We start from the raw sequence: 26,731 nt of genomic DNA on the forward strand, positions 1-26,731 counted from the left end.
TAGCGCGTACATAAACGAGATACCAGATTTGGAGTAGTAATTAATCAGGGTTCAATTAACGGAAGAAATGGGAATTATTGCATTTGAATGGAAACCTTGAGATTGTCTTCTAAATTGTTCGAAAGCTAGCTAAGTGGACCTAACGGAACCAAGAATCTCTAGGCTTCGGGTCCAATGGTCCAGGACTTCTAATGCCAGCATCTGGTGCGAAAATACCGTGGTTCTCGATACCGAGATCGCTTTTTGGCGATAGCATGCTCTCCTCCATATCATCATCGTAATAAGACACGTCCTGCTCCTCAACCACATCATCTGCATCCTTCTCCACGAACGACTCGTCGTAGGTATGAGTCGACATGGTTTCGTCAGGGCCATAACCCTGGTACATGGGCGACGACGGTCTGGGCATGAATCCCGGAGCGCTGCTCTGCGGCCTGATGAAACCGTCAGCGGTAGCAGGCCCGACAGTTCCGTACATACTGGCAAGGCGGCGAGCCCTGTCGTTTTCGCGCTTCACCTTGCGCAAGTATCCCCTCTGCCACTCCTCCCACAACTTTTGCGGTACACTGGCAGCCAAAGACTCTCCAACCACGTCCTCGTGCCCTCCACCCTTCTTCTCGCCAGCAACTTTACGCGTGTTACCCCAACTAAAGTCATCCTGCTTGAGCAAGCTGTATACTGGAAGCAAGAAGTTCCAGATAGGGAGCGCAAGAATGTAGACAAGCATCCACAGGACATAAACAACACGTCGGGTGGTGATCAGGATGAGAATAGCGGGTAATCCCAGCACAATACCCAACATAAGGATCGGGATCGCATCCGCGAAGTCCTGGGGCGGCCTCATTCCAATCTGAACAAGAAGATAGATCGTAAGAGCAATAGCGCAAGGCAACACAATCGTTCCGATCAAATCCGTGAACACAACGAACTGCATCGAAAAGCAGAACGTGCCACAAAGATTCCGAACACGCACCAACTCAAACAGATTGTGAATTGTCGAGTTAATCCAACGACGACGCTGCGACAGCAACATAGACATCGTGTGCGGCACAACGGTGACACAAACAGCCTGCGGTACAAATACCATCTTTCTGTGCGGGAAGTTGCGCAACATCAACGTAGTCAAGAACCGGTCCTCACCAAGAAGCAACAAATTCTTCTGGTGAAGCGACACAACCTGACTCTCATTGATCCCATACTCCTGCACAATTTCCGGCTTAGCAAGAACCGGAACATAAACCCTTGATCCATCGAAATCAAGCTTGGGTGCCTTAAGACGATACATCGAGAAACATCCCGGCAAACAGGTGACACCACCAAACACCGACTCGAACCCCTTCGACAAGTGATGCGAGATGTAATACTCAAAGACCTGAATCATGGTAACCCAGGTCTCGGTCTTATTCGCAATACGCGTCTCACCACACAACCCCATGATAAGATCATCGTTCTGCATGGCATTACTCATGAGCTTCAACGAGTCCTGGTAAACACGCGTATCCGCATCGACCATAAGAACGAGCTCAAAGTTGTCCGGGGTGGTCTTCATCAAATACTGACACTTCCTGAACAAATCGTAATCCAAAGCAGTCATACGATCATTATACAACACACGCGCCATGAAGTTCATCAAGATGAGCTGACCATCACGCTTACCACGGTTTCCGGGCTTCGCAGCCGTAGTCTCCTCCTTATGCGTAGCACCAGACTTGATAACCACGATAACCGGCGTACGATGACCCTTTGACGCAGTATAGTGCCCAGTATACACCTTGGCCTTGTTCACAGCCTTCTCACCAGGTCCGATGGAGATATAACTCATAGGGCTAGGCTCTCCATAAGGGCCGTCGTCACGCTCAATCATACTCAAGACAATGTCGGGGGTGCTCAACTTCTCACCCTTTCCTGTGACATATCCATCACAGACAATAAAGATGAGCTTACGCTCATCAGAGTAAGCAGTCTCAGCGAGAGAAGAAATGGTGTTGCGAAGACCGCCTTCACCCTCAGAGTACGCCGTAACAAGAAGGAGTGTATAAGGCTGGGTAGAAAGGTCGTGGACACCGATGTGAGAAGGTTGCCTAACGAGAGCGTTGGGCGCTGAACCATTCTCGTAGATCGGAAGCGAATCGGTCGAGACGGCGGGGGTGACAAAGTTAAATGGCGTACCCTCGCGCGTAGGCGAAGGAGAAAGCAAATCCCTCCGTGTAGGCGACGGCTGCAACTCCATCACACTCGTCTGATCGTACCCATCCTTCCGCCTCGAGTTCATACTCCCACTCCCAACCGCCGTTCGACTCGAACTCGTCGGACTCAAAGAACCCGCAGCTCCCACCCCACCCATATTCGCCGCAGTCTTCGGCGTCCTCGCAAGCCGATGACTCAAAAACCACGAAAAGATACATGCCATGAAAAACCTCGCCAGAACCAACAATAAAATCACAATGAGCGTCACATACAACACCACATCCGACGCCAAACAACCTGGAGATTTCTCGATGTAGCCTTCGATGTACTTGTCCTGCAAGCACTCGATGTTCTTTTTGAGGGCGGTGTGGGAGTAGAAGAGTCGTGTAACGTCGCGTCCGCCCTTCTCTCGCCCGGCGCGTAGAACCATCCTGATGGCCTCGTCGACGGGGTCGTTTTCGAGGGGGTCGGGGTACATGTTCATGTACGGATCGAAGTTGAGGACTTTGCCGTTCAGCACCACCGCGTTGGTAAGCAGCTGAATCTGATCCCAATCAAACCCAACCTTCTTCGAAGTGTTGTACAACTGGTAAGTGTATGTGAGAGAGAAGTTGCTGAGACGATACAACGGACACCCCCCATATCCGTTATCATCAAAACACATGGTCAAATTACTCGCCGCCGCCGTCAAGTTCCCACAACTCTCTGGAGCATTCTGAATAAAGAACGGCGTGATATCCTGTCCTGAATGCTGATTCGCGAGAGTATAGAAATTGGGTCCACTCGCCGGGATCAGCGCCTGGGAAACATTGAATTGCCACCCCTTGATGCCGAGCGTCTGCCCCGCTCCATCAAAATGGATGTAATTTTGCGCTCCGTCACGGTTGTTGACGGGACACAGCAACGGTCTCATACCGACCGTATAAAACCCAACCACACCCCACATCAACACAGCCAACAGACACAATGTGACTTTCTCCCTCCAAGCTTGCCTAACAGCAGGTGTCTTCATCCGCCCACACGCACTCAAGCTCCAATTCGGTGCCCAAAGCGTGACGATTCGACAGAAAATTCTCCAAGCATCCCAGCGGGATTCAGGGAGTGGGGCATGAACCAATGGTGTCTGCGGTTCTTGACGTTCGGGTCGAGTGAGAGTTTTGACTCTTCGTAGATGGGTATTTGCTCGAGAGAACGAGGTCGTAGGAATTGGCGCGTCCGGGTCGTTCATATTGAAACTGGTGAACTGTACTGTTCAGCCGTCAAGGCTTGAACCCAGGTGATAAGAATGCAAGTTGTAGTCGTAAGTGACAGAAGTCGAAAATGAAGGGCAACAGCTTCTTCGTCGAGGACAGTCCAGCTTCTCTCGTCCGAGGGCGTTTGGGATATGTTCAAGTGGATCAGCAACTTCTCTTCATATATCGCGGGGGTCCTAAGTCCTCGAGGGGGGTGTAAGTTCAGTTCAGTAAGGGGTCCGGGCGCTCTGAAGTCCAAAGTCGAACTCCTCGCGCGAGATTGGCAAGGCATGCGTCTGTGCGCGTTGCACTGTAATATATTTAGAATACCGTTAATCGTGAAATACCACTCCCTCTCAAAACCTCAAAAATCATATTCGGCCATCCATACAACTCTGTCGTCGCCCACGCAGTGTTGGACATCTCCTTCCCCTCTTCACCGTCACCGACCAACTCGCACGAACTCGTCGGCGAATTGGATCCTCTGTTCAAGATCATGGGATCACCAGCTCCACCATACCGCCTCGACAACTTCGTCTTTACCTGCCCAAACTCCATCTCGGACGTAATCGAATCCTCCGTATGGCAATCATCCCTGTCAGGAATCTGCGCCGTCCACTGTACCCGCCTCCACCTCTGAAAATCAAACGCAGCCGGCAAATTCCCATGCAACACGACCTGTTTCACCACATGCTCCCGCCCATCAAACAACACATCGATCCCATTCTTGAAATAGTTGTAGAAGTAGTCAGCTTCGGCATGGTCGTCGCTCTCGATATCACCAAGCGAGGAGGATGGCGACGCCTTCCGATCCACACGGTGAATATTCATCCGGTTATCATACTTCTTGAACACCTCCTCGGGCGGACCAAGCTCCATAACGACATCCTGCACCGTCGAACTTCCAAAATAAATGGTCGATGTCGGTGTATCCAACCCAGTCTCAATCGCGGCATGACTTCCAACCTGTAAGCAACTTGTCAGCGCGCCTTACTTTGGTGGTTGAATGAGTTTCTTACATGTACAACAACCCTTTCCACATCCCCACACCTCTGACTCCCCCTCGATCGACTACTCGAACTCTGTGGCCGCCCCACAATATCCCCCAGCTTCGCCTGTGCCTCGCCCCAATTCGAACCCTGAAATATCGCCATTGCGGTCGCAGGCAACGCACTCGGCGCCGAAAGCGTCGACACAAAATCCAGGTCTTTCTTGTAGAGGTGAATTGGTAATGGGAAAGTAAAGGCGACACCCTGTAAGATCGTAAGTCAGCGAATTTCGACATCACGGCACTGCGTATCTTACCGGCCACGAAACAACGTACTGCTCATGCTCCTCATCATAGTCCCCCGGATACGTGGGTCTGTAGGTATAGCGACGGTCAGTATGGTCATCCAATCTTGGCCGGAGTTACCACACCTACCCAAACAGCTTATAGACACTTCTAAAAGACGGCTTTCCCGACCGACTCACTTCACCCCCATTATAAGTCATCCTACACCCAGCGAAATCCAACACCTCAATCAACCGTAACTTCTGGCTCGCACTTTCGAACCGTAACCGGACGCCGATATCGATGTTGACGATGATATGTGAGCTATGTAGTGACTGTACATCCCGGTCAGCGCCGCCCAGCTACATAGAGTCAACGGATATACCTCATCGCTATACACGACAGAAAATCCAGAGAACGACTTCCGCCCCGCACGGAGGAGGTTGAGGACGTGGTAGAGGGAGTCGTCGAGGGCTGTGAACTAGACATGAGCAGAACTCGCGAGCAATCTGTCATCAGGATTCACCGATCTGGCCCAAAGCGCTGCCTGGAATGACTTGTAGTGTTGGATTGATCATGATGGTTACAATGGACGTACGGCGGGCGGCTGGTGCTTATCCGGCACCGCGGGTTTCTTATCCCCTAGCGGCCGACGTCGACTGGTGGTGCACGCGGACCCGGGAGCACCGGCCAGTGCACAACAAGCGATTTGCTTGGGGAGAGGACCCGAAAGCACGACCTTCGGAACGGCCATGCTAATCCAGCTTCTTGGAGCGCTTTCCATGTACACGGAACGTCACCGGATAAGCTCCGACCTTGCCCGTGCATTAGGCGGTGCCGAGAGTGAGCACCCTCAATAACAGTACGCTCCACTTGGCATTCATCCCCTCTAGCAAATACATTTGACGGATCAAGCATGGCTCAACCTCAAGTTCGCACAGCTGGCTCTACGAGCCGGTTCTTCCAGTTTAAGCTCGTGCTTTTGGGTATAGCATACATCCCCTATACATGTCAAGATCCATTCTGACGAGTGGTGTAGGTGAATCAGCAGTTGGAAAGAGTTCGTTGGTGTTGCGTTTCGTGAAAGATCAATTCGAAGAGTTCCGCGAATCAACAATTGGAGGTCCGTCCTCTTCTCCCTGCCCCCGTCCCTTCCTCACCCAATGTTAACTTATCACCGTGCAGCCGCCTTCCTAACTCAAACAATCTCACTAGACGACCAAACCACAATCAAATTCGAAATCTGGGACACAGCCGGCCAAGAACGCTACAAATCCCTCGCCCCAATGTACTACCGCAACGCCCAAGCCGCAGTAGTAGTCTACGACATAACCCAATCCGCATCCCTCGACAAGGCAAAATCATGGGTAAAGGAACTCCAACGGCAAGCTTCTGACTCAATTATCATTGCACTCGCGGGTAACAAGGCGGATCTGAATGAGAGTAGGGCGGTTCCGACGCAGGAGGCGGCGGCGTATGCGAAGGAGGCGGGGTTGTTGTTTTTTGAAACGAGTGCGAAGAGTAATGAGAATGTGAGTGAGTTATTTGAGGCGATTGCGAGGAAGTTGCCGTTGGATGCGAGCTTGAACAGAGGACGGGCTGGAGGGGCACCGGCGAGAGGTGTAGATTTGTCGAGGGGACAAGCTGCACAGCAGGGTGGGTGTGCTTGTTAAAGCGGTGGTTGAAGATCATCACAAGGGGAGTTTGGGTCTTTTTCATTTTCATTCCTTTGATTTCGGCAGGTGCCTTGGTATTCTTTTTCGTATTGTTTTCAGACTATGTCAGGTCGTATGTGGTAATAGAACGGTGCCATCGATCCACAAACCCTTTAACATCAACGAGTGGCACACATCATATCAAAGTTAATAGCCATCCCAAGTACACACACATGAACAGCAAATAACACAATCGAGGAACGAGTATCACACCTATTCCATCACGTTAGTGATCTCCCCTCAACAGAAAGAAAGAACGAGGGTTCGCTAACAGCATGAGATCAGTAGCACTGAGCATCAGTAACGGGTATGCAAGCATGGAGCTTGGGGTATATGGTGAGCAAGGGTATAGCAGGGAAGCGACCTGTACCAAATGAAGTTAGCTTACGAGTTTGATCTCGATGCGTACGTATTTTGGTACTTTCAGGAAGAAGACTGCGGCTTGGACTATGTTGGCTGGGTTTGGTATGCCCGGTAGCGTGAGTGCGGTTTGGCGTTTGGGTTGTTCGTCAACTTGGACCAACTCTGTCGGAGGCCGTAGGACGAGCGCGGAGACTTCCTCCGCGTTCTCCTCCAGGTTTCTCTTCTCCTCCACACTCGTATTTGGCGAGTCAGATAACTCCTCAACCTGACTCCCCCTCCTCCCCCTCTCCCTCGGCGACCGCGCTCTCAGCCCATCAATATCCCCCTCCATCCCGCCCTCCATAACCTCCAACAACTCCTGACAACTCGGCCGATCCTCTGGCCTCACCGCCAATAACCTGTCCATGATCCTCTCCAACTCCACCGGCACCACTCTGCCAGGTTTCGGCACTTCAGGGTCCGCGTGAATGAGGAAATGTAAAACCCTGCCCAGCGAATACACATCACTCCCCGTCCCCGTCTCACCTCCTCTCACGGCCACCTCCGGCGCCCGATACCCTTGCGTACCCGTGTACCCCGTGCCACTCCGTCCCTCCCCTACAAGCTGTACCTCCCCAAAATCCGAGATCAAAACTTTTGGGATGGCCGAAGGGTGGGCTTCGAGGGAGACGAGGACGTTGGAGGGTTTGAGATCGTGGTGGATGACGCCGTGGGAGTGGAGGTAGGCGAGGCCGGTTAGGATGTCGTGGAAGAAGGAGAGGATTTCGCGGAGTTCTAGGCCATCGGGTCGAATATCCTCCTCGTGTGGTGGGGTGATGGTTCCCTTTGATCTTCTTCTCCGTCGAGCTTTGATCTCCTCAATCGTCTCCTCCACCATTACGTGGTTCCTTTTGAGAACGTATTCCTCCAAGTCCCCACCCCCCACAAACTCCTGCAACACATACAACACAGGCACAACTCCCCCTCCCAACCCAACCCTCCCCCTCTCCATCCAAACATGATAATACTGCACCAAATACTCATTCCTCAAACTCCGTCTCAACAAATGAACCTCATGCAAAACCTGAAGGAGATGCGCGTGGTCCTCGCCGATGGGGATGCGCTTGACGGCGAAGGAGCCGAGGTTGAGGGACATGAGGGTATGGGTTACGAGGAGGACTACGCCACGGGCGCCGCGGCCGAGTTCGCGGGTGATTGTAAAGAAGCGGGAGAAGTAGCCTTGGTTGAAGCCTTCGTCGCTGAAGGATGGGCGGCGTGGTGATGAGGTTGTGGAAGGCGTGGGAGGTAGGGAGTCCGTGGGCGTGTTTTGGGTTGAGGTCGCTAAAAGCCTGAAATAGCCTTGATCAATGAATGATGCGCGGGTTTGACGTGCTCTTTCGTCGGTGTGGCGGGGTGATTGTGCTTGTTCGAACGGTCGATGACAATATGGGCACGCAAAGGGTTCAAAGCTCTCGTGTCGGGGTATCGGCGGTCTCTCAGCTAGAGCTGGACTTGTGACTACACGATTAGGCCCATTTGGTGTCGGTGCTCGGTGTTGGTAAATGGAAAGTTGACGAGCGAGTGGATCATAGAGCACCACTGCGCCGGACGCTTCATCGCGGCTGTACGTCAGCTATTAGCAGATTGCATGGCAGCAGTACCAAGTAGCAAACGTACAGAACAACGTTCGAATTCGCTTGAGGATCAGCTACGGTACCAATTCCATCCATGGTGGTTTGTTCAACGTCGTCTTTTGGAGTTCAGTTCGTTCAGTGCACGTGAGATTACGTACATGCTCGGTTAAATCTCCACACCTTAAATATCATCGTCGACCTCGACCTCGACCTTCATCGCCAACTCCAATTGATCCGTTCCTTCTAAGTTCACCACCATGGCACGCATCGTCTTCACCGGCGGCTCAGGAAAAGCGGGCCGCCACTGTATCCCCTACCTCCTTGCCCAAGGCCACAAAGTTCTCAACCTCGACCTTGTCCCCCTCCCAACCCCCGACGGCACCGGTCTATCCCAAGATGTCTACACCCTAAAAACCGACCTCACAGATTCCGGACAAGTCTTCAATGCCCTCTCCTCTCACTTCAACATGGCCGGCTACGAAGGGGAAAGAGTAGAGAAAGTCGACGCCGTGATCCACTTTGCAGCATACGCCCGCAATATGCTCGTCCCGGACAACGAATGCTTCCGCGGAAACGTACTAAGCACGTACAACATCATCGAGGCTGCCGCCAAACTGGGAATCCCCAAGGTTATCATCGCATCATCCGAAACCACTTACGGCGTCTGCTTTACCCAAGGCGATAGCGACTACCACGAATTCCCACTCGAGGAAGATTACGATGTCGATCCCGAAGATACTTATGCGTTGTCGAAATTGTGTGGTGAGAAGACGGCGAGGACGTTTGCGCGGCGGTTTGGGATTGATATTTATGCCCTTCGGATCGGGAACGTGGTTGAACCACATGAGTATGCTACCCTCTTTCCCTCGTTTTTGGACAAACCCGAAACGAGGAAGAGGAATGCGTGGTCATATATCGATGCACGGGACCTAGGTCAAATCTGCGATCTTTGTTTGAAGAAAGACGGACTCGGTTTCCAGGTTTTCAACGCAACAAATGATACGATCACAACACGGATTCCGACGGCGGAGTATTTGAAAAAGGAATGCCCAAACACCCCCATCACACGGGAAATGGACGAGTGGGAGGCACCCCTGTCCAATCGTAAGATCCGAGACGTCCTGGGATTCAAGGAGGAACATAACTGGAGGAAATACGTCCAGTAACGGCTACGCAGATGTAGAATATACCCATCATTCCATCTCCATTGTTGAATGTCTAGATTAGGGTGACTACATTTCGCTAAGCCTCCCGCTCTCAACAGCCTCCCGTATAGGATTCTGCACATCTACAACCCCCGTCTTCCTCAACCTCTCAAACAACACAAACAACCTCTCCGCTTCCCTCTCTTTTTCCTCATCTGTCATATCCCCCAACTTGATTTTCTCTTCCTCGGATACGAGTTGTCCAGTAATCGGGTTCACTGATTCAGAAGAAGATTGAGGGAGGTCGGAGAGGGCGGGGGTCGCGATACCGTGGTTGAGGAGAAATCCGGCGGCGTTACCGTAGCCGATGTTTTGGATGAACTTTGTAGCTGTAAACCCTGTTAGTCACATGCCCAATTAACTATGGGGATTGCTCAACAGGTTACCGTTGCTGTCACTCAATCCATATAATAGACCACCAACACACTCCTTCACATTCTCCACTCCGACTCCCGCACCCATGAGCTGGATCATCTTCGCATTCAGCCCGTCTCCCTTTCCCAGCGGGTTCTTGCGCTCTTCCGTACTCGGCAACAATCTCGACTTGATATACTCGCGAATATCTTCAGGTGCGCCAGAAGCGACGTTATTGAGCAGCCCGAGGAGTGGGGTGAGGCCTTTGTCTAATGTGGCGGAAGTGTTGGAGTCGAGGTTCTTGATGTCGATTAACCTAAGGGAGAGGTCGAGGATGTCGATCATCCTCTTGACATTTTCAGGACGCTGATATACCGCCTCTGACGGTGTCAACCCAAAGAGGGCATCGATAACGTGTGAGAGTGGAGCGGTTGGAGGGCCGGAGGAGTGCCGTAGGTTCCGGAGAAGGCGGAGGAGAGGGGGGAGGGTGCTGTGATACCAAGTCAGCAGTTGCTCAAACGCAGAAGAAATGATCCAGTACCACCTTTGTAACGTTGATACCCTTTCTGGCTCGTTCTTCGCGAGGTTAAACAACAACTTCAGAGTCTCCGCTAACGCCATCGCCGCCATCTGCAGTTCCTGGACGTCCGTTTCTGATGCTCGTTCCAGATGCTATGAACTTGGTTAACGGACAACTTTGAAGAAATCCCGCAACAAGAACATACATTCACGATGGCAGTCTGTACCACCGCCCTCTCCATCATCTCCCCAATGACCGGTCCCGAACTTGCTGTCACTAGGAACAATATCCGGCCGAGAAGGAATTCTTCGTCGATGTCTGCAGACTGTTCGAGACACGAATTAGCTGACCCAATAGGTAGTGGTATGAAGTCCCAAACCTCATAACGCTTCAGTGTGTTCTCGATCCCTCCCTCTTCGACATATGTAACCCGCGCTGGTGGATGTAGGAGGAGTGCGTTTGCGAGACATCGTAGTGCTTCCAGTGAGGATGGAGTTGGTTGGCCGTCAGGGAGGCCGATTGACTTGAGGGTGGAGATACCCTGTGAGCTCCTGGTCAGCTTCGGATGAACTGCATTTGAAGGCCAGGCAGCACACGATTTGTGCACAAATTGGACCGCAGTTGGATGGTTCACGACCAAGGACTTTTAGGGTCTGAAGTTGAGGCAGGATACCTACTCGACACTTGTCAGAATCAGGGTTGTATGCTCGGATGAGTGACGTACTCGTTGACGATACGGTTCCTTCTCGTACATGGTTCGCAAGGACATTGATCAATTCCTGAACGGCCTGAAGCCGAGCTGATGGCATTTATCCCTTGATCAATTGTTGACGTTTGTTATCGCGTACACCAACGCTTGTGCAGGGAGCATCCTGACTCGCCAACCTTATTTCGTGCGGGGTCCAGCTGTCCAGCTGTCCAGATGTCCGTGCGCACCCTCGAGCTCACCTCCAACCTCCCACTACCCACAATGATGCTCGGTGCTCTGGGCTCAATTGCCCTAGCCTACGCGTTAATATGGTAACTGCGGCACCTTTCTTAACTTAACCGTTCTGGCTAATGCTGAAGTTCCAGGATCTACACCCTCCTCACCGTCCGCTCTCGCCCCGTCCTCGAAGGCAAGAAGATCCTGGTACTCATCGCTCACCCAGACGATGAAGCAATGTTCTTTGCGCCGACGATGCTCGGAATCACGAATCCGAGCTCGAGGAATGATGTGCGTGTGTTGTGCTTGTCGACCGGGAATTCGGCGGGGTTGGGTAAGACGCGGGCGAGGGAGTTGGAGAAGTCGTGTCAGGCTATCGGTGTACAACCTGGCAAAATCGAGTCTCTCGATCACCCTGCTCTTCAGGACTCGATGAGCATAACCTGGGACCCCACCGTCGTCTCCCAACAAATCCAGAAATACCTATCCACCGAAAAAACCGAGGTGGACGTAATCCTCACCTTCGATACCCGCGGAATCTCCTCCCACCCCAACCACAAATCCTGCCTCATGGGCGCAAAATCCTACGCTTCCTCCACAAACAAACGCGCAGCCCGAAAAGACACGCCCATATCGCTGTATACCCTAACCACAACATCCTTCTTCCGAAAATACGCCGGGATATTCGATTCCCCTTTCACGCTGTTCGATGCCAATTTCGCTCTCGGACGACAGATGAAGCACTACAAAGCCGAATTGAGGAAGCGAGGGATTGATACGAGGGATGAGCGTGCGAGGGGGGTGTTGGTGTACATGAACTCGCCCCTCCAACTCATAAAATCCCAACGCGCGATGCGAAAGCATGAATCACAGATGGTGTGGTTTAGATGGGGATGGATTTTTCTATCGCGGTACATGGTACTCAACGACTTGCGGCGAGTGAGCCCAGTGGATATGGATGATTGAGTTACTGTAGAGGAGAAGTGGTGAAGGAAAAGCTTTTTATTTACGGGCTAGATATGCTGGAATGTCCATCTACGCCTTTTTGTCCCATATGGGACGTGGTATATATGTTTGTGTCATCGACTCATCCACTCTTTCACCACCACCCTCCTCACGTTGCCTCCTCCTCATGCAACGTTCAAACTCTCCAAAACAGCCTGCAACTCAATGACCTATCGTCTCTTTGTTAGTAATCACCTCGTAAAGATAGAGAATGGAGACGACATACCTCAACAGCCTGCTTCACCTCCAAATGCCTCCTCGCCTGCTCCAACCAATCACTCACCAACCTCTTCGGCCATCCCCTCAACTGGTTGATCTCCCTTGCAGCCTGATCCAAACTTCCCTCCTCCAAATACGTCTCAGCCCTTGCCAGGATACTCTCGACATCATTACCAACCGGCATGCCAGTCTTCCTCAACATGAACTTGGATACCAACCATGAAGCGGCGTGGCCAGCAACACCCGCGTTCTCGGGGAGGAGAGAGACTTTACGGACTTCGTTCGCAACAAGCTGGAAGCGGTCGGCGAGTTGTGCGATGGAGGCATGTCCGCGCTCGTACGTCGCGGGATCGATCGTGCTAATAGCGGCCTTAACAACCTCATCATTCCCAGCAACCTCCTTCAACGCCGCCAACTCCTTCGCGATGCTTCGTGGACGGGGAGCCTCGACAGCAGCCTTAACAGCCTGAACAGCAACGTGCAACTTCTGCGCCCTCACACCCGCCTCAATGAAGTCTGCAGAGTCAGCCGTCAGAGCCTCGAGTTGCTTAACCTTCGTCTGCAACGCTTCGAGACGTCCGAGGCGGCCACCGCGCTCTTCCTCGACACGAGCCTTGATCTCGCGGATCCAGCGTCTCTGCATCTCGATGTTCTGCTCGACCAACTCATTACGCGTCTTCTGCTCAGCAAGCTGAGCTTGGGTGTTGAGCTCAGTGTTCAAACGCTCGGTATACAACTTTGTCAAATTCTCCCTCTCGAGCTCAAACTGCTCACGCCACTGCATCTCCTGAGCCTCAAACGCGGCCCGAACCTGCTGCTGCTGCTCTTGAGCAAGCGCAGCAAACTGCCTTCCTTGTTCCGTCAAGCGACGCTCGAGCTCAGCCTCCGCCTCCTTGTGGAGTTCGGCGAGCTTGGTGTTCAAGGCTGCGAGCTCGGCTTTCGCGGCTTCGAGGTTGGGACGGAGGGCGTCGACCGCGTCGCCTTCGTTTGCGGCGGAGATGACGCCATTGACAGCTTCAGCGAGGGATCCGACGACGGGATCGGCGAGGGAGCCGGTCTCGAAGGCGTCGACGGGGGTGGGCTTGGGCTTAGTGACGACGGGCTCGGGAGCGGCGACAGGGGCAGGAGCAGGAGCAGCAACGGGCTCGGGAGCCTTCACGACAGGTGCTGGCGCGGCAGCAGGGGCCGGCTCCAAATCGAGAAGACGTCGCTGCTGTACAGGAGGCTCGGGCTGCTTCTCCTCGACCTTGGGGGCAACAGGAACGACAGGCTCAGTGGGCTTGATAGGCTCAGGGGCCTTCGCCTCCTGAATCTGCTGCTCCCCGGCCTTCTTCGTGGCAGCCTGGTGAGGACCCTCCATGTTAGTTAAGTCCGATCCATGCGCGACACCAGCGGGGACGAAAGTTGAGGGGACATTGCCGGAAGTCTGAGCCGCAGGCGCCGGAAGAACACGACGTCCAGCATTAGGGAATCGCCTCTTGAACTCCTGCTCCTCGATGTAGGTGATGATGTCCTCGGCAAGGGGGACGTGCTCGGCGAAGAAGTCGGAGAAGTTGTCGTTCTGGAGGGAGTAGTAGATTCCACCAGCGTATCCGGTCGATCCCAAAAGCAGGAGCCAGAAGAGAGCACGGCTGAAACGGCTCTTCTTGGGTCCGACGGGTGGAAGGACAGGGGCGGTCGTAGGCTCGGCGACGGGGGAAACGGGCGAAGTCTTGATGACGGGTTCTGCGGGAAGAGCGTGGCCGGAGCGAAGGTTCGATCCGGTGGGGGTGACGGGAGTGATGGTTGTGGAGGGAGTGGGCTTAACCGTACGAGCAGCGGCAGCCTGAGTAGCAGCAGCCCAAACATCGGGCGAAACAACCGGGATCGAAGGAATACGGTCCATGGACACGAAGGAGTCCTGCTCGGGGTACGAAACGTCCGGGATCACTGCAGAGCTAGTAGCAATGGTGGGCTGAGAAATAGTAACATCACCAGCAGCGGTGGTCTCGAGCTCGATCTTGGGAACATCGGGGACCTTCTGCTCACCGGCTGGGTTTGGTGGTACGGGGATTTGAGTAGCGTATGCCTGTACATGAACTGTCAGTGGGTCGATCCGGACGGGGAGAGTCGGCACGCGTACCCTGACGGCAGCAGGAGTAGACCTTGCGACTCGGAGTCGCGAAGGAGCAGCGATTGAAGTCAATCGAAGCATTTTCCGTGGTGGGGGGGTATCTGCTGCTCTCCAGCTGCGCTTAGGCACGAACCGACTTTACGACGTCGGTCCCGGGGAAAGGTCGGGCAGAGTAAGTTGGATAAAGAGAGCATTCTGGCTCTTCTCTCATATTGTACATTACAATTAAGAGCTTCTGTCAGATATGTACCTATGTATTTGTTTCGGATCGATTGACGTCATGCTCGTAGGTTGAGCCTGTGAACTGCTCTCCGAACGCTCAGCTACAGCCATTGCACCCTTCTCAGCTTCAATTACAACTGCCATCATGCCCAAGCTTATCCGAGAGGCTTCTCATGCCGGATCATGGTACTCCTCGTCCAAGAATACCCTGAATAACCAGCTCGACGGCTGGTTGAACGCCGTTGATCCATCCTGCTACAAGATCGAGGGAGCGCGGGTCATTATTGGTCCGCACGCTGGATATTCTTATAGCGGTCCTTCTGCTGCGTGGGCTTACAAGTCTCTTGATACTTCCAATATGTAGGATGGCCTCCTGACGCAATCTGGAGATTGCTAATCAGGCCTTCTTACAGAAAGCGTGCTTTCATTCTCGGTCCCTCCCATCATGTATACCTTGACAAATGTGCTTTGAGCCGCTGCTCCGAATACGAGACACCCCTCGGAAACCTCAAGATCGATAGAGAAAGTGGGTTACCTTCTCCATTCTGTCCTTGCACGAAGGCTTACAAGGGATAATCGACAGCCACTGATAAACTGTATCAAACCGGCGAGTTCGCATGGATGGACATCGGTACAGATACAGACGAACATTCCATTGAGATGCACCTCCCATACACTTACAAGATCCTCTCCGAATCCTCCTCCTCCGTCCCTCCCATCGTCCCAATCCTCGTCGGTGCAATCACAACGCCAAACGAAGCGAAATTCGGAAAGATCTTGGCGCCATACCTAGCTGACCCGGAGAACATTTTCATTGTTTCTTCAGATTTCTGTCACTGGTATGGCACTGCTTCTTCCCCCTCCGTTTGAACACGAGGCTCACGAAGTGGTGACAGGGGCACCCGCTTCTCTTTCACCTACTACTGCGACGGACCCAGCGAACCGATCCATCTGGCACGTCAACCTATGCCTGCAGAAGCCGAAACGCCAATCTACGCCTCCATCGAGGCCCTTGATGGTGAAGGAATGCAGCTTATTGAAGACGGCTCTCATAAAGCCTTCGCAGACTACCTCAAGCGAACAAAGAACACCATATGCGGCCGACACCCAATCGCCGTGGTCCTAGCAGCAATCGAAGAACTAAAGGCACAGGGCAAGACAAATGATGGGAAGTTCAAGTTCGTGAAGTATGCACAATCGTCCAAGGTGAAGTCAGCAAGGGATTCAAGTGTGTCATATGCTTCTGCATACGCTTGTATTTAGGATTGCAGTTAGTTGTTCCATCGGTATACCACATATAACCTGCCTGTTTCATTACGCCAATTTCCTGCGCCAGTCCAGTGGATCCGCTTTCCCTTTCGTAGATTTGATTTTTCCGTTCACTTTGAGCCACAGTTTCGCAAAACGTCCCATCTCAGTGTCGACAATTTCCTCGTCTTCTTCCTCAAGATCTGGGTCAATTGCAGACAATCCCTCTTTAGCCCTTCGCTCGGCAAGGAACCTCGCACGGTCCTTCTTGATAATCGTAGCAATATCCTCCTCCGGTGCCTCAAGACCCGAGAAATCCGGGATAACCCGAGGGTACTTCTCTTTCGTCTTAGGCCTTTTAGCCGCCATTTCATTAGACTTGCTTGCCGCTGGCGATGCAGTAGCCACTTCAGACGAACGCTTTCGTTTAGCCGTTTGATTTGCCAATTGGATCTTGGAAGAACGTAGCCTTACCAAATGTGACGGTTTTGAAGTCGCTTTCGACGTCCTTGGGGTGTTTCCCATGATGGCTTCCTTGAAGAGCGAGGATAGGGAGGATTGCCGTCTCACCGAGGGCTCCTTCGCGAGGCTTTGTACGGCGGGAGCTGGACTTGCATTTGCCGGGGTGGACGGAACGGTAGCTGCTGCTGCTGCCGCCTCACCAATGCTATTGTCAACAGTCTCAAGTGGCTTCTCAGATGTCTTTTCACCATTCTGCTCACGTACAACAACCTCACTTCTATTTGGAGCCGTGAAACCCTCAATTGGCTTCTCCACCACCAGCACATCCGCCATGTGCACATCCCCAGCCCGCTCAATAACATCTAAGACCGCCTCCGCTACGTCCTCAGCAAAAATCTCCCTCGTAATATCCTGCGTCTCGGAGCCTTGAGTAGGTGCCGGCGGTGCCTCCTCCTCACGCTCCTGTAGTGGTGCGGTCGCTGCTTCTGGGGGCTGTGATACTGACTCCTGCAAAACCGTATCAGGGATCTCAATCGTCCGCTCAACCTGCACCTCCTCTCGTACCTCCAACCTAACCCCAACATCCTCCTTCGCCGGCTCCGTCACCAGTGTTGGAGGTGGAGCAATAGGTTGCTGTGCACCCGAGCTCGATACGACTTCCTCAACCGAAGACTGGAAAATTCGTTCAACGTCCCCTAGACCATTCTCCGCGCTCTGTTCGATGAACTCCTCGGACTCGTCGCCAATCTCGGGTGATTCGGGTTGAGAGGAACGGGATGGAGCTGGTTGGGAAAGGAGGCGTTCCTCTTCTTCCATTTCGTGGAGTTCCTCGATGGTTAGGTCCAATTCTTCGAGGAGTGGTTCTGGTCCTGGATGATCAACCATTTCCGTATCGTCGTTGGCGTATTGCTGGCTCAGTACTTCTTCTTTGATGGCCTGGACTACCGTAGTCTCTACCTTAACCACAACATCTTTGGCTGGCAGGTTATCCTCATCTGCCTCTTCCTCAGGCTGTGCCTCTGGCACCGGACTAGTCGCCGGCCAGTCTTCTTCCCCGTACGGCTTCTCATGTGAAGGCACGGGTTCATCTGCTTCTGACAACGCTGAGTGTTGCTGAGTTCTTAGGTCGTCTGATGAGGTTGGATTGTGCTCGGATTTTTGAGAGAGGTCCATTGGGGCTTGTGTCATGAACTGCGCGGTGTTGTCTGACTCCGCGGTCACAACCTCGTCAAGAGCTGGAGCATTCTGATTTGACATCGCAGGTTGCGCACTCGAAGGCATCACTTGCTCCTTAGCACCCTGCAATCGCTGACCGGCTAGCGGATCATCATTAACGATATCCGGCATAGCCAAATTCGCATTATGCTCAAGATACACCTGTTCCTCATCCTCTAAAACTTCCTCGACAGGGTCATCACACCCAGGCCAATACCAGGCGTCTTCTCGGTCAAGAAGTGCTTGCTGATCAGGTGGTATGCGGATGTCTTCCCACTTGAGGTTCTCCCATCGCAGGCCTCCCCAGGCTGGGTGGAGATACTCCTCCTCTTCTTCCTCTTCTTCCTCTTCTTCTGATTCGGAGTCCGGCTGAGGCTCATGATCCTCTGCGAGCTCGCCGACTTCCTCGTCTTTCGATTCGTCTTCTGGTGGTGCTTGCGTCGTGAATTGAGACTCCATCGGCATCTGAGTCTGATATATTTGCGACGTCAGCAGCGGACTGCTCTCCGGAGTCTTCTCTTTTGGTGGTGGCAGCGGCGGCGTCACTTCCTTCTCCTTCACACTCTCCAACGGATCCGGTCCCATCAACCGCTCAATGTGATCCATCCTCAACACCCTCTTAATTTCAGGATAATTATGCGCAGCCTTCGGATCCCCAAAAATAGCTTCCCCCTGCGATGACTTATACGCAAGCTCGTCAACCTCGAGGGATATAACGCGTGTTTGTTTGTGGTGGGCGACGTTGAGTTTGTAGGAGAGAAGTTTGACGAGGGCGCCTTTGTGTTGGGTGAGACGTGATTCGCGGATCCTATGGTCAATGTTGGTGATTGGGTTGTGGGGTACATGGAGAGGCAGAAACATACTGTTCGAACTCTTTCTGGCATTTGAAGGTGAAGTAGCAGTGGATGTAAGTGTCCTTGTCAGAGAGTTGCGCACTGATCATCTTCCCAGCGCTGGGGTCCGCTTCGTAGTCGGTGAACTGTGATCGCACGCGTCAGACTGGAGAACCTTTAGGACTGAGCAGACATACCTTCTGAATCTGTAAGATCCCGAGCCTTCCCATGTCGATGGGCAGCTCTTTCGCGTCGTTGAGCGCTTTCAACAGCTCTTCTTTAAGCCATGGCCGCAGAGCGCCTGCCATGTTTGATTGATCCGTCTACGTATCACAAAAAAGTACCAACAGCCAGCCTCTGGATCAAGCTGGAATAGACAGATGTTGTCGCCAATTGCTCACGCACCTGGGCAGTCTGTCGATTACCGAATTCGAGAACGCGCCTGTCGCCGTTACTAGCGGCCTTGTCCTGACTCGTAGTAGCACCCTGAAACGGCTCAACACCAAAGGACTGTTCATACCCCCCCATACCGTTTTGCCAGGATCATCAGGAGCCTTGGGGGTGTAATAGTTCTGCTCAAATGGCTTCCGAGCGGCTGGGGATGACCAGCTTTCCAAGTGAAATACGCAAATCCTTGACTGAGCCTCCAGCACCTCCCTTACTCAGCGGTCTTTTCTCGAAAGCGAAGGCACTTGCTTCGACAGCGATCAATGCCGCCACGACAGCCATTGAGACGCCTACTAGACCTACGAGTAGTTCATTGCGCTCGTCAGAGGTCACGCCGTATGATGTGGGAAGTTCAGTGCATGACAGGGGTTCGGCAACGGAATCTATTGGACGTCAGGGTGGGCCGTCGCATGGCCATGGTGCTCCGGCTCAATTGAAGATCATTATTCCGACGAAGACATTGCCGAGTCTCGCTGTGTCGACCGACGAAACTGCTCAAGATGTCCCGTCCACCTCGATTCCTCCCGTCAGAATTGACGCACCTCAGCGACAACAGCTAGATACCCACATCCGTCCTCCAGCCTCCGACAGTACCGGTGACGCCATCGCACTCTCACCATCAACAATATCCTTCAACGGCACTAATTTCCCTGACTCCGACTCCCTCCTCCACTACCATTCCCCCTCCTCCCCAGCCCTCTCCACCACCGGCATGACCACCATCTCCTCCGCCCTCCGCCGCCTAAAAGCCGGTGCCAGCTCGTTAGAATCCAATCGCGACTTCTGGATGAAAGACTCCCTCTGCCGCGAATGCTACCTCTGCGGTCTTCCTTTTACCGTGATGAGGCGAAAACACCATTGTAGGATTTGTGGGCAGATCTTTTGTGGGAAGTGTACGATGATGGTTGCGGGGGAGAGACTACGACAGGGGAAGGGAGTGAGGGGGTTGAGGGTCTGTGGGAGTTGCGTGAAGATTATGGATGAGATTGAGGACATGGGGGAGGAGGACGTTGGAGTGGGTGATGATCAGGTGAGTATGTTGTCGGAGGGGGATTCGACGATGATGTCCTCTCCCGCAGACGCTATATCGGGAAGCCATTTCATCATGCCACATGGACCAGCGTCAACACCACTCATGGCGATCCCGATAAAGCGAACTCGAACGGCATCAGCAAACGGCGGTCAGGAGTCGCGGAGTAGACCTGCCGTCGAGATCTCCGCACTCCCCTCCATCCGCTCAGGCACCGAAACAGACTTCAAACCCCGTTTGAATTTCGGACGTACCCCTTCTGGAAGCACCTATACCTCCAACCCCCTCCCATCCTCCTCCTCACGACAACGCACCCCAGCAGGTGCACTCCCCGGGGCCGTATCCGACGACCACCTCTCCACCTCTCTTACGATACCAGCGCCATTCCGCCGCGCAATGACACAAGACACTCTGAATCCCCCGGGATTCGGGGATATCCTCGATGGGGAATATGCACATGGTGGGTCGTCGTTTATTTCGGATGAGGAGGGGAGTGAGGATGAAGGTGATCCGGCGGTGTCGCTGTTCGCTACACTCGCGCCTCGGAGACTCAAAGGTCTTGAGACACCGGGAACTGGGACGGGGAGTAGTGGTGCTTCTGTGCATAGTCGGAGTCGGGACCGTCTTGGCGGGGGCGGAGGGGCATTGCATCCAAGAGACACGGGTAGTTCACAGGGTGGGAGAAGCCGGCGGCATAGTTTTAGTGGTGTTTCACGCTCTACACAGCGGCCACGCTCACGTAATTTCCTGCGACAGTTAACGAAGGAGGGGGCCAACAAATCCTATCTCGGTGGGCCCTCGATAACTGCGTCGCTGGGGTATTCTGGGAGGACTTCGAGGGCTGCGTCGGTTCAGCAGGGTTCGCCAGCTGTGGAGCTGAATACGGCGTCATTACAGCACGTCCAAGATCTTTTGCGGCAGTTATTGGAGGACTCCAACATTCCGGGGGTGGAGCGGTGGCAAAAGGCACTCATGCCCGTCCTCCTAAAGGTTGCGGACTCCCTACAACCTGATCTTCGGTCAGACGATGCGATTGATATCAGACATTACGTGAAAATCAAGCGTATCCCCGGTGGGAGGCCGAGTGATACGAGTTATATCAGTGGAGTGGTATTTACAAAAAACCTGGCATTGAAGAAAATGTCGAGATCGATATCGTATCCACGGATTGTGATATTGACATTTCCGGTTGAGTATCATCGGGCAGAACTCTCATTCATGTCTTTGGATCCGGTGATTGCGCAGGAAAAGGAGTTTCTCCGGAATCTTGTCAACAGAGTCATTGCACTGAGACCCAATCTCGTCCTTATTGAGGGCTCGGTGTCCGGGCTGGCGTTGCAGTTTTTGGCTGATGCGGGGGTTGCTGTTGCGTATAATGTTAAGCCGTCAGCGATTGCGGCTGTTGCGCGATGCACTCAGACGGATATCATCTCGTCGATTGATCGGCTCGTGTTGGATCCGAAGGTTGGGCGGTGTGCGAATTTTAGTGTGAAGACATTCGTGCATGACGATATCCCAGGGAAGCGGAAATCATTTCTCTATTTCGAGGGGTGTCCGAAGGAGCTTGGGTGCACGATTGTGCTACGGGGAGCGGATATGGCGACGTTGAGCAAGTTGAAGATTATCACGGAGTTCATTGCGTTTGTGGTTTACAACCTCAAGCTGGAGACGTGTTTGATGAGGGATGAATTTGCTCTTATTCCTACTGCACCGCCGTCTCGTGAAACGTCTGCGACGACTGTAACGATCAGTATTGATGAGAATATTGGGGATTTACCGTTGTCGTCCAAGCCTCTGGATGATACGTTGGATACGTACAAGAAAAAGATCTTGTCGGCCTCTCCGTTTGTCAAATTTCTTCCGCCGTATTTGTTGTCGAGGGCACATGATGCTTTGAGACGGTTGTCTCAGCCGACGGAAGCCATTGAGAAACCGCGAGAGTCGTCTGATCTTCCGAATGAAACGGAAAATTCGGATCCGGAGAAGGTCGATGAAACTGAGCCACATACCAGTGTTGTCCTTCGCAACCCTAATCTCCAGACTCGTATTGATGGGATTCTCATGAATGAACTTCATCGGAAAACCCTTCGCGAATACGAAACTAAACTTCGTCAATGGGAAGCCCATGTCGCCCAGAATACAGACATCATTAACCCATTAGCCCACCAGAATATCGTGGTCTTGTTTTCTCGCGTGAACTCAGCAACAGCAGTCCCTTGCGAAGGTCCTAAGATCGACGTCATCGAGTATTATCGTGAGACCGATCGTACGTTGGGTCAGTACATCGAAGAAATGTGCTTCAACTACAGAACAATATGCAAAGCGGCGACTTGCGGGAAGTCGTACATGGAGCATTACAAGAGTTACGTGCACGGACGCGCTCGACTTAGTGTTGTTCTTGACAGCTTCAATTGTCCTCTTCCGGGTCTTCAGAACTCGATTTTGATGTGGAGCTTTTGCAAGATATGTAAGAAGACGACGCCTGTGATTCCTATGTCTGACGATACGTGGAAGTATTCGTTCGGGAAATATCTGGAGATTTCCTTCTACAGCTCCCGGATTTCATGTCGGGCGGGTTTCTGTCCTCATGATGTAAACAGGGATCACGTTCGTTATTTTGGCTTCCAGAACCTTGCCGTACGATTTCAGCATGATGATATTGACCTCTATGAGATTGCTCCACCTAAGATGAGGGTGTTTTGGAAACCGGATATTACTGTCAAGTTACGTGAGCAGGAGTATCTTATCATTCAAGCTAAGATAGATCGCTTCTACACTTCTTTAGAAGCGAGGATCAAGAGCATCACGCAGGAGGGCATTGCTCCTGACAAGGTTGAGCTTTGTAAAAGCGAATTATCGAAGATGGTCACTCGTCTCAAGGAAGAGCGCGAGAGCCTTGCACAAGAGCTTCGTCAAGTTTATGAAGGGCCAGACCTCTTGGACATCTTGCCGCTCAACCGGATTATGCGGATGGCTCAGGAGCTTGTTGTCCAGTGGGACATGGACTTCACAGAACTGGAGCGTGTCTGCTTCCCTTCGGAAAAGGACATTAGGCGGCTTACAGCGCTGCAGCTAAAGAAGCTATTCATTGATCGTGACTTTTCTTCAGACAATTTTGAGAGGGGTTCTTATACTGGTGCTGAAACAGAGCTTCTGGACATGAAGTCGCCATTGCTGGAAGACAAAAAGCTCGTCGAAGAAGCTCCGACGCAGGTAGAGGGGACTTCGACACCGGCAGGTTCCCCATCTATGCCACGCCCTTCGCCAGGACATTGTTCCATTACCATCCACAAGTTGACCGAAGCGCATGGCGAAGCTGAATTGGCTGGCTCTTCCAAAACACCTGATAACGCATCTGCGGGACAGTCTGTAAAGAGCATCCCGCCTGCTAAGCCCTCGAGATCTCAAAGTTCACCTGTGATTCCATCCATCACCTTGGATGACCTAGTTGCTGCAAGAGCAAAGCTTGCACCCTTTTCAACTCAGACCCCGCCTGCAGAAGTGGAAGGCAAGTTAGTAGCGTTGGAGCCTTTGACCTCGGGTGCTCCTTCTGGTTCTGCCAGCATCGCGTCTGACAAGGAAGGTGCCGGCCGGGCTCCTAAAAGTCCAGGAGACCAACCTGAAACAGAGGGGAAGACCACTCTGCAGAAACGTCGGACTCCAAGCATATCTCACATACCTTTACCCATCCGAAAAGACGCTCACATCCCCCTAGATGGACCTATCAAGTCATCAGAGCGACCAGAAGGGAACCGTGTCTCAAGTCTTGCAAGACACTTCAACCGCCTTTCAATGGAGTTGGAGAGGGACCGTACGCGAGAACATCGCATAGCGATGGCGAGAAGGAATAGGGCTCATCCTGTCGCTTCGTCCAAGCCTATTGTCGAAGTCTTCAGCAGTGTGCGTGAGGCTGTTGATGAACTCTCGGACGAAGAGATTGATGAAGATCACCCACGACTGAAAGCATCAGAGGCGCATCCGTTTTCTCCTGCTGCATCGGGCAACGTGGGTAACTCGAAGGATCAAGGTCCAGATGAGGAAACGGGAAAGAGTACCGAGCAAACGGAAGGCTCGGCTGGCAAACGCCGCGATGACGATCCACATGAGGACCGGTGTCCCGAGTCATCTGTGCCTAAATCTGACGGCTTGTCTACCTCCGCGAACTCCTTCAAGTTCGAAAACGATGTCCCTGGTCATGGTGCTGAGCGCATGTCTATCATCAAGACGTTGACAAATCTGTGGACTGATCGTTCTTCCACCTGGTCACCTTTGGAATATCCACTCAATCCCTCAGAGCATATCTTTACGGACTCTGATGTTATCGTCAGAGAGGACGAACCTAGTTCGTTGATCGCATTCACGCTAAGCTCTATGGATTACAGGACAAAACTCAGTGATATGCAACGTATGGCCGGAGGCTACCCATCCTCTCCGGAAGTGGGTACCTCTCCGCCAGAAACTGTGCATACGCCGGATCAAGCCGAGATCGAGAGCGCAATGTTGAGGTCGACGGGTACTCACATGAAGTACCAATTCCAGGAAGGCTCCGCGAAGCTATTCTGCAAGATCTTCTACGCAGAGCAGTTTGATGCCTTCAGACGTATATGTCATTGTCAAGACAAGTACATCGAATCCCTAGCTCGGTGCGTAAAGTGGGACTCGAGTGGCGGAAAGTCAGGATCGGCGTTTCTCAAGACGCTCGACGATCGGTTGGTCGTGAAGCAGATGTCCCGCCTTGAAACCGACGCCTTCATCAAATTTGCTCCGTCGTATTTCGAGTATATGTCGAAGGCGCTCTTCCACGAATTGCCGACTGTCTTAGCCAAGATCTTTGGATTTTATCAGATTGGCTCGCGGAATCCTTTGACTGGCAAGACGATGAAGATGGACGTTCTCGTGATGGAAAACCTGTTCTACGATCGCAAAACGTCTAGAATCTTTGACCTGAAGGGTTCGATGCGCAACCGTCATGTGCATGCCACCGGCAAGGAGAATGAGGTTCTGCTGGACGAGAACTTGGTGGAGTTCATTTATGAATCGCCTCTGTTTGTCCGTGAACATGCGAAGAAGTTTCTGCGTGCTTCCTTGTGGAACGACACCCTGTTCTTGGCAAAGATGAACGTTATGGATTACTCTCTTGTCATCGGCATTGATGACGATAGAAAGGAGCTCGTTGTGGGCATTATCGACTGCATTCGCACATTCACGTGGGACAAAAAGCTTGAAAGCTGGGTGAAAGAGAGAGGTCTTGTGGGCGGTGGAGGCAAGGAGCCTACTGTCGTTACTCCGAAGCAGTACAAAAACAGGTTCCGCGAGGCCATGGAGCAGTACATTCTCATGGTTCCAAGTTGTTGGTTCACTGGCAACACTACTCTGAACCATACAAGTCTCCGTCTGGAGAGGCCTAATGAAGTTGAGTAACGGGGATCTATCTTGGCGTTATGTTTGTTTAGGATATCATGAATACCCTCGAATACGAAATTTTTTTCGGCTTGCTCGTCACTATGTCTGCAGTGTAAATCAGTCGTTGCATGGGGGACAAGAGATGGCAAAATCGTAAGAGCAGTATCAATGTTCCCACGCTCTCACACCACGGTATCGTACAAACAGATAAAACCCTAAGCAGTCATTGCCCCAAGAATATGAATGCAGCGTATCAACAGGGCAAAATGTAGCCGCTAAAGGTCATCCTTAAGTGTACCCTCTCCTGACGGCTTGTACTCGCTGTCGGGCTCCAAGGGTTCGGGTCCGCCATCCTAACCACGCGATTAGAGTCTTCATGCGCAAAGCAAACGGGTGTACAAGGGCACACACCTCGATCGTTGCTTGGGTACTGGGCCCTCCATCAGGAGCAACAGCACCAGACTCGATGACTTCACCATCCTTGTTGGCGCGCAAGTGCGTGTGACCTTGTCCGACCTTTGAAGACTCCGTGACTTGTTCTCCCTACGCCAGCGTGTTAATAATTTCTGCCTTTTGCCAAGGCCCATTACATACGAATTTAGACGACATGGTCTGATCTGGATCTTGCGATTGAAATGTCGTTTTCAGTCGCAATGGGGAGTGACAGCCTTTTTATACCGGCGCCGGCGGGCCGTGCCGTCGATAATCGCAACCGAACGTAACACTGATAACATGACATCAACCCTTTCTATATTGCACGGGATTAATATCGTCATCATGTCGAAACTCTATACTCAAGGACATGGGTATCTGCAGCTGGCCGGCGCCGCTGAATTCACTTATAGCGCCAAAATGGGACGTGATCGGCGGGCGGTTCACATGCTCAATGAATCGGAAGCTGTGCAGCTGCACTTGGAAGTTCAAGAAGGAATTCAAGAAAATTGAGATTGAACAATCTTGCTATTTGAGAGTGTCGTAATGATTTCGCTCGTACTCATTATCCATCCAAGGAATTTGCATTCACCGGTCCATTAAACAATATCGATATCAGCACATTAAACATAGTAAAGTCCGAAAAATGCAGTCCAAAACGCATACTCCTCCCCAGGGTATCCTTCCCAATCGTCGCTAATCTTCGCCATTAATT

At 52.4% G+C, this 26,731-nt stretch overlaps 12 protein-coding genes across 12 annotated transcripts; 6 read left to right on the plus strand and 6 right to left on the minus strand.

Annotated features, from left to right (window-relative positions):
- Nucleotides 1-139: 139 nt before the first annotated feature.
- Nucleotides 140-3,590, minus strand: SAICODRAFT_95810 (uncharacterized protein; the record flags this gene model as incomplete). The annotated part of the gene is made up of 2 exons (XM_019172011.1): nucleotides 2,170-3,590; nucleotides 140-2,100 (listed from the first exon to the last, which is right to left on the minus strand). The coding sequence occupies exons 1-2, from the start codon at nucleotides 3,413-3,415 to the stop codon at nucleotides 140-142; spliced, it is 3,207 nt and encodes a 1,068-aa protein (XP_019022301.1). The 5' UTR covers nucleotides 3,416-3,590.
- A 150-nt stretch (nucleotides 3,591-3,740) lies between these two features.
- On the minus strand, nucleotides 3,741-5,288 carry SAICODRAFT_72796 (UPF0183-domain-containing protein; the record flags this gene model as incomplete). Its single annotated transcript, XM_019170799.1, has 6 exons — nucleotides 5,219-5,288; nucleotides 5,078-5,166; nucleotides 4,843-5,027; nucleotides 4,725-4,782; nucleotides 4,439-4,672; nucleotides 3,741-4,385 (listed from the first exon to the last, which is right to left on the minus strand). The coding sequence occupies exons 1-6, from the start codon at nucleotides 5,268-5,270 to the stop codon at nucleotides 3,741-3,743; spliced, it is 1,263 nt and encodes a 420-aa protein (XP_019022302.1). The 5' UTR covers nucleotides 5,271-5,288.
- A 320-nt stretch (nucleotides 5,289-5,608) lies between these two features.
- SAICODRAFT_72797 (Rab5 protein) lies at nucleotides 5,609-6,482 on the plus strand (the record flags this gene model as incomplete). The annotated part of the gene is made up of 3 exons (XM_019170800.1): nucleotides 5,609-5,678; nucleotides 5,732-5,815; nucleotides 5,878-6,482. 3 exons carry the CDS (start codon nucleotides 5,609-5,611, stop codon nucleotides 6,363-6,365), a joined length of 642 nt encoding a protein of 213 aa, XP_019022303.1. The 3' UTR covers nucleotides 6,366-6,482.
- On the minus strand, nucleotides 6,446-8,510 carry SAICODRAFT_158556 (kinase-like protein). Its single transcript, XM_019165583.1, has 4 exons — nucleotides 8,427-8,510; nucleotides 6,829-8,371; nucleotides 6,680-6,771; nucleotides 6,446-6,620 (listed from the first exon to the last, which is right to left on the minus strand). The coding sequence occupies exons 1-4, from the start codon at nucleotides 8,477-8,479 to the stop codon at nucleotides 6,527-6,529; spliced, it is 1,782 nt and encodes a 593-aa protein (XP_019022304.1). The 5' UTR covers nucleotides 8,480-8,510; the 3' UTR covers nucleotides 6,446-6,526.
- Nucleotides 8,511-8,569: 59 nt separating this feature from the next.
- Nucleotides 8,570-9,589, plus strand: SAICODRAFT_31419 (UDP-glucose 4-epimerase). The gene has a single exon (XM_019167906.1). It carries the CDS (start codon nucleotides 8,641-8,643, stop codon nucleotides 9,547-9,549), a length of 909 nt encoding a protein of 302 aa, XP_019022305.1. The 5' UTR covers nucleotides 8,570-8,640; the 3' UTR covers nucleotides 9,550-9,589.
- Nucleotides 9,466-11,423, minus strand: SAICODRAFT_158706 (uncharacterized protein). The gene is made up of 6 exons (XM_019165584.1): nucleotides 11,187-11,423; nucleotides 11,059-11,135; nucleotides 10,668-11,003; nucleotides 10,484-10,614; nucleotides 9,975-10,432; nucleotides 9,466-9,917 (listed from the first exon to the last, which is right to left on the minus strand). The coding sequence occupies exons 1-6, from the start codon at nucleotides 11,269-11,271 to the stop codon at nucleotides 9,616-9,618; spliced, it is 1,389 nt and encodes a 462-aa protein (XP_019022306.1). The 5' UTR covers nucleotides 11,272-11,423; the 3' UTR covers nucleotides 9,466-9,615.
- On the plus strand, nucleotides 11,385-12,485 carry SAICODRAFT_31420 (LmbE-like protein; the record flags this gene model as incomplete). The annotated part of the gene is made up of 2 exons (XM_019167907.1): nucleotides 11,385-11,482; nucleotides 11,537-12,485. 2 exons carry the CDS (start codon nucleotides 11,385-11,387, stop codon nucleotides 12,351-12,353), a joined length of 915 nt encoding a protein of 304 aa, XP_019022307.1. The 3' UTR covers nucleotides 12,354-12,485.
- On the minus strand, nucleotides 12,479-14,826 carry SAICODRAFT_20904 (uncharacterized protein). The gene is made up of 3 exons (XM_019166348.1): nucleotides 14,734-14,826; nucleotides 12,619-14,679; nucleotides 12,479-12,562 (listed from the first exon to the last, which is right to left on the minus strand). The coding sequence occupies exons 1-3, from the start codon at nucleotides 14,803-14,805 to the stop codon at nucleotides 12,518-12,520; spliced, it is 2,178 nt and encodes a 725-aa protein (XP_019022308.1). The 5' UTR covers nucleotides 14,806-14,826; the 3' UTR covers nucleotides 12,479-12,517.
- A 265-nt stretch (nucleotides 14,827-15,091) lies between these two features.
- Nucleotides 15,092-16,209, plus strand: SAICODRAFT_26953 (uncharacterized protein; the record flags this gene model as incomplete). The annotated part of the gene is made up of 4 exons (XM_019166987.1): nucleotides 15,092-15,306; nucleotides 15,348-15,472; nucleotides 15,530-15,785; nucleotides 15,843-16,209. The coding sequence occupies 4 exons, from the start codon at nucleotides 15,092-15,094 to the stop codon at nucleotides 16,207-16,209; spliced, it is 963 nt and encodes a 320-aa protein (XP_019022309.1).
- Nucleotides 16,151-19,056, minus strand: SAICODRAFT_72804 (uncharacterized protein). Its single transcript, XM_019170801.1, has 3 exons — nucleotides 18,902-19,056; nucleotides 18,735-18,850; nucleotides 16,151-18,679 (listed from the first exon to the last, which is right to left on the minus strand). Exons 1-3 carry the CDS (start codon nucleotides 19,010-19,012, stop codon nucleotides 16,261-16,263), a joined length of 2,646 nt encoding a protein of 881 aa, XP_019022310.1. The 5' UTR covers nucleotides 19,013-19,056; the 3' UTR covers nucleotides 16,151-16,260.
- Nucleotides 19,057-21,453: 2,397 nt separating this feature from the next.
- Nucleotides 21,454-22,684, plus strand: SAICODRAFT_67115 (uncharacterized protein). Its single transcript, XM_019170284.1, has 2 exons — nucleotides 21,454-22,456; nucleotides 22,615-22,684. The coding sequence occupies exons 1-2, from the start codon at nucleotides 21,778-21,780 to the stop codon at nucleotides 22,650-22,652; spliced, it is 717 nt and encodes a 238-aa protein (XP_019022311.1). The 5' UTR covers nucleotides 21,454-21,777; the 3' UTR covers nucleotides 22,653-22,684.
- A 2,006-nt stretch (nucleotides 22,685-24,690) lies between these two features.
- Nucleotides 24,691-25,653, plus strand: SAICODRAFT_31423 (SAICAR synthase-like protein). Its single transcript, XM_019167908.1, has one exon. The coding sequence runs from the start codon at nucleotides 24,703-24,705 to the stop codon at nucleotides 25,600-25,602; it is 900 nt and encodes a 299-aa protein (XP_019022312.1). The 5' UTR covers nucleotides 24,691-24,702; the 3' UTR covers nucleotides 25,603-25,653.
- The last annotated feature ends 1,078 nt before the right edge of the window (nucleotides 25,654-26,731 follow it).

Source organism: Saitoella complicata (genome assembly GCF_001661265.1).
Source record: "Saitoella complicata NRRL Y-17804 unplaced genomic scaffold SAICOscaffold_21, whole genome shotgun sequence".
NCBI lineage: Eukaryota > Fungi > Ascomycota > Saitoellomycetes > Saitoellales > Saitoellaceae > Saitoella > Saitoella complicata.

Excerpts from the sequence above, each read along its gene's own strand:
- SAICODRAFT_158556 (XM_019165583.1), bottom strand. The coding sequence starts at position 8,479 with ATGGATGGAATTGGTACCGTAGCTGATCCTCAAGCGAATTCGAACGTT. Across the intron at positions 6,772-6,828 it reads CCGCAGTCTTCTTCCTGAAA|GTCGCTTCCCTGCTATACCC; the intron begins GTACCAAAATAC and ends CATTTGGTACAG. Across the intron at positions 6,621-6,679 it reads AGTGCTACTGATCTCATGCT|GTGTGATACTCGTTCCTCGA; the intron begins GTTAGCGAACCC and ends GTGATGGAATAG.
- SAICODRAFT_31419 (XM_019167906.1), top strand. The coding sequence starts at position 8,641 with ATGGCACGCATCGTCTTCACCGGCGGCTCAGGAAAAGCGGGCCGCCAC.
- SAICODRAFT_158706 (XM_019165584.1), bottom strand. The coding sequence starts at position 11,271 with ATGCCATCAGCTCGGCTTCAGGCCGTTCAGGAATTGATCAATGTCCTT. Across the intron at positions 11,136-11,186 it reads AGGAACCGTATCGTCAACGA|GTATCCTGCCTCAACTTCAG; the intron begins GTACGTCACTCA and ends AGTGTCGAGTAG. Across the intron at positions 9,918-9,974 it reads TGGATTGAGTGACAGCAACG|CTACAAAGTTCATCCAAAAC; the intron begins GTAACCTGTTGA and ends CAGGGTTTACAG.
- SAICODRAFT_20904 (XM_019166348.1), bottom strand. The coding sequence starts at position 14,805 with ATGCTTCGATTGACTTCAATCGCTGCTCCTTCGCGACTCCGAGTCGCA. Across the intron at positions 14,680-14,733 it reads CTACTCCTGCTGCCGTCAGG|GCATACGCTACTCAAATCCC; the intron begins GTACGCGTGCCG and ends GTTCATGTACAG. Across the intron at positions 12,563-12,618 it reads AGGTGAAGCAGGCTGTTGAG|GTCATTGAGTTGCAGGCTGT; the intron begins GTATGTCGTCTC and ends AAGAGACGATAG.
- SAICODRAFT_72804 (XM_019170801.1), bottom strand. The coding sequence starts at position 19,012 with ATGGCAGGCGCTCTGCGGCCATGGCTTAAAGAAGAGCTGTTGAAAGCG. Across the intron at positions 18,851-18,901 it reads GGATCTTACAGATTCAGAAG|TTCACCGACTACGAAGCGGA; the intron begins GTATGTCTGCTC and ends GTGCGATCACAG. Across the intron at positions 18,680-18,734 it reads TGCCAGAAAGAGTTCGAACA|GATCCGCGAATCACGTCTCA; the intron begins GTATGTTTCTGC and ends CATTGACCATAG.
- SAICODRAFT_67115 (XM_019170284.1), top strand. The coding sequence starts at position 21,778 with ATGGCGACGTTGAGCAAGTTGAAGATTATCACGGAGTTCATTGCGTTT. Across the intron at positions 22,457-22,614 it reads TGAGACCGATCGTACGTTGG|AACTCGATTTTGATGTGGAG; the intron begins GTCAGTACATCG and ends CCGGGTCTTCAG.
- SAICODRAFT_31423 (XM_019167908.1), top strand. The coding sequence starts at position 24,703 with ATGAAGTACCAATTCCAGGAAGGCTCCGCGAAGCTATTCTGCAAGATC.